Raw genomic sequence first — 2,908 nt, forward strand, 5'->3', positions numbered from 1 at the left:
GAGAGGCAGTCGGAGAGCTTAAAGAAACGTGATGGAGTGCTCGATTTTATTAGCGATACATTACAAGAACTCGATCGCGATATCTCTTCTATGAATCCAGAAGAGATCACGGCGGAGGAGCAGACTTTTGGCAGCAGTTTGCCGTCCGCCGTTGCGTCTCATCTTGACGTGGATACTCATGTACTCGCGCTTGATTGGCATCCCCGTCGCTTGGCGGTGCGTCTGCTACTTCGAGATGGATACAAACACGTCTACACGTTGTCGATAGCTGACAATTTATCGTTCAGTATGAACGATAAACAAGGCACCAAGACGCTGAAACTGCAGCTCCACAAGTGCATAATCGACGTGGCTAGTGACCCTGGAACGGAAGACGAGAGCATTAAATTTGAGCCTTGTGGCCACTACATTCTCCAGTCTACTGTCGTTTTAACCAGCGACGAAGAGGAGAAGATAACGGTGAAATTCGAGAACGATGGGCACCTGACTCCTTCGCTAGCTTGCGTTTTAGATGCAGGCTTCATCTTCCGAGGGTTCCGTGGTCGTGCGAAGAAGAAGCCGTCTTTTTTCCGCCTTGTATGTCGCACCTTGGACCAGTTTGTGTCGGGTAGTTGTCCTGAATCTACCAGTCGGAAAGCGTCGCTTGTGTGTCTCACATCGCGTAAACAATGGCGTAAGAAGGAGTTCTTAGCACACGAAGATCTGGAGCTCGATGTGCAGTCTCTCATCGCGTCCAAGGAGCAGTCTCCTGGTACACCAGTATACGTATACTGCTGCTACAAGCTCCAAAAGCTGGCCGTTGTACAGCCGACTGTTGTTAATACTAAAGACAGCAACAACATCGGTCGAAATGCTGCCCTGGAGACCTGGTTAGAGCTCGAGAAGAAACTTAAAGAGCGACAATCGAAGCTTGGAAACAGCCTCGTGGCTATCGACAGTCCGGAGGCCAGAGTGAAAGCTGCACAAGAGCAAGAACAGGCTTCGAGGAAAGTGTACGTGCAAGTTACGGGTGAAATCACACGTGTTCGTCGCTTTAGCAAGGGTATGGCCTTCCTCTCGCTCGAGTTGACGGGCACTGGCTACGACAGACCGCTGCAGGTTTTCTTACAGCGAGAGACGATGAATTGGTCCTTAGAAACGTTTCTAAAGGTAGTGAGTCTACTTCGCAAAGGAGACGAGCTGATTGGAGTTGGATTCATGGCTCGCAATGCCCGTGGACACTCCATGCTGCAAGTTGAAGCGCTGTCGTTAGCGCGTTCTGGAGAATACGAAGCTTACAATTAAGGCACGGCATTTTGGACCAAATTTAGTGTTGTCAACCTTCTAGATTCTAGAATTTAGACTTCGAGTAGATTTGGGTGTGACGAGTAGAGGAGGCTCTGCCACTGGTCCAACGCAAGTTCCATCGTCTCGTTTAGAATCTGCTTCTCCATGATCAAGATGCGTTGGACATGCGCTATGCGGACACTTTCGACGTCGTCTTTATCGGATAATTTAGCGAGATTTTCTTGGTCTTGTTCGATGCTTGTCGGGTACTGTTTTAACAGCGTCGTGCACGTGGAGATGACAGCACGCGTGAAGACGAACTCATTCCGTAGACTCACAATGGGTCGATGCTCCTCCCCCTCTGTTGGAGTTAGCAGCTCTTTGTACCGCGCGAGCTCGCCACCAGACAAGAGTTTCATTCTCAAAGAAGTCGAGACGTACTCGTCGATCTTGGAGCTGCCATAGAAGAACTCATACGTCGCATTGATGCTTTCGTTCAGTTGTGTCTGCAGCAAGTAGTTTTTTAAAGGAGCTAAAGTATCGCTGCTGTCCAATGTTACAGTGAGGTCCAATTTGTCCAGCTTGGAAGCTCGAGCTCTCGCAAAGCCGTGGCTTAGCATGAGCTGGGTCGAGGACTTGCCAGGCATTGAGAGACGCACTTCTTGGCCCTTTGAATAAGCCACTGAAGCGTACACAGTTAGTCTCTGGGTGTCGGTATCCACTTTAATGCTTGTCTCAGGACACGCCTCGTTGCCTTCTTGATTTAGATCGGTACAGATTCCAATAGTATTTAGAACAGGAGCTAGAATAACGTCGTCCTCGTTTTCTCCGAACTGGAAGGTGGACGACCACACAACACCCATCGCCCAGCGGAATTTATCCAGTGTAAACTCGCTCTTATGGAAGATGGGTGGGTCTACAGCTTCGCGTGATGTGACGGGTTGCACGAGAGCGTCGTAGAAGGCGTCGACGGCTTGAGCTCTACCGAGTGTGAATCGCTGTAGCTGCGACCCTTCCAGCCCCTTCATCTCGTCTTCCGAGTAGAACAAGGTGCTGTTGATTGCTTCGATCGTTGGTAATGTAGCTACAAAGTCGGAGAAGTTGGAAGCCGCTCCTAGAGCTCGTTCTTCCAGTAAGTGTAGTCCCAATGCGATGGCTGAAGGTAGGTCTGGATTCACCTCCAATAGTAGCCCCACTCTCCCTCTTGCAGCCGATTCCACACTCATCACCTGACTCATTGGCAATGATAATAATACACTGCCTACTTCCACGTTCTCCGTTGTTATGTATGCCGTGCCACGTCCAAAGTTGAAACCTTCGGGCTGCAGTACCGTCGACATGGGAGCTAAAGGCTTGACCTTGGCACTCCCCAGTGGACGGATATTCACGCCCATAGATCCTGATCGACCTTCAAGAACCGGACGATCTGAGCGGGATCCAGTGTACGCGCCCCATTGCGCTTTGGACTCTGGATCCAGATCAAATTCCACCTCAACGTCGGGTCTCGCAGCGGCGACTTCGGCACTAGCGTCGATAGTAAACGACGATACCGGATGAGCCCCGACCAGCAAGAGCAACGATGCAAAGCTGCACAAAAGCTTCATTTAGATCTAACACGACGTGCTCTTGGCTTCTGCAGAAC

General features: G+C 50.3%; 2 protein-coding genes across 2 annotated transcripts; one reads left to right on the plus strand and one right to left on the minus strand.

The window, feature by feature from the left end:
- Positions 1–90: 90 nt before the first annotated feature.
- On the plus strand, positions 91–1,284 carry PITG_14430 (uncharacterized protein; the record flags this gene model as incomplete). The annotated part of the gene is made up of 1 exon (XM_002898848.1): positions 91–1,284. One exon carries the CDS (start codon positions 91–93, stop codon positions 1,282–1,284), a length of 1,194 nt encoding a protein of 397 aa, XP_002898894.1.
- Positions 1,285–1,337: 53 nt separating this feature from the next.
- PITG_14431 (uncharacterized protein) lies at positions 1,338–2,908 on the minus strand (the record flags this gene model as incomplete). The annotated part of the gene is made up of 1 exon (XM_002898849.1): positions 1,338–2,908. One exon carries the CDS (start codon positions 2,658–2,660, stop codon positions 1,338–1,340), a length of 1,323 nt encoding a protein of 440 aa, XP_002898895.1.

Source organism: Phytophthora infestans, genomic scaffold (genome assembly GCF_000142945.1).
Source record: "Phytophthora infestans T30-4 supercont1.34 genomic scaffold, whole genome shotgun sequence".
In the NCBI taxonomy this organism is placed as follows: Eukaryota; Oomycota; class Peronosporomycetes; order Peronosporales; family Peronosporaceae; genus Phytophthora; species Phytophthora infestans.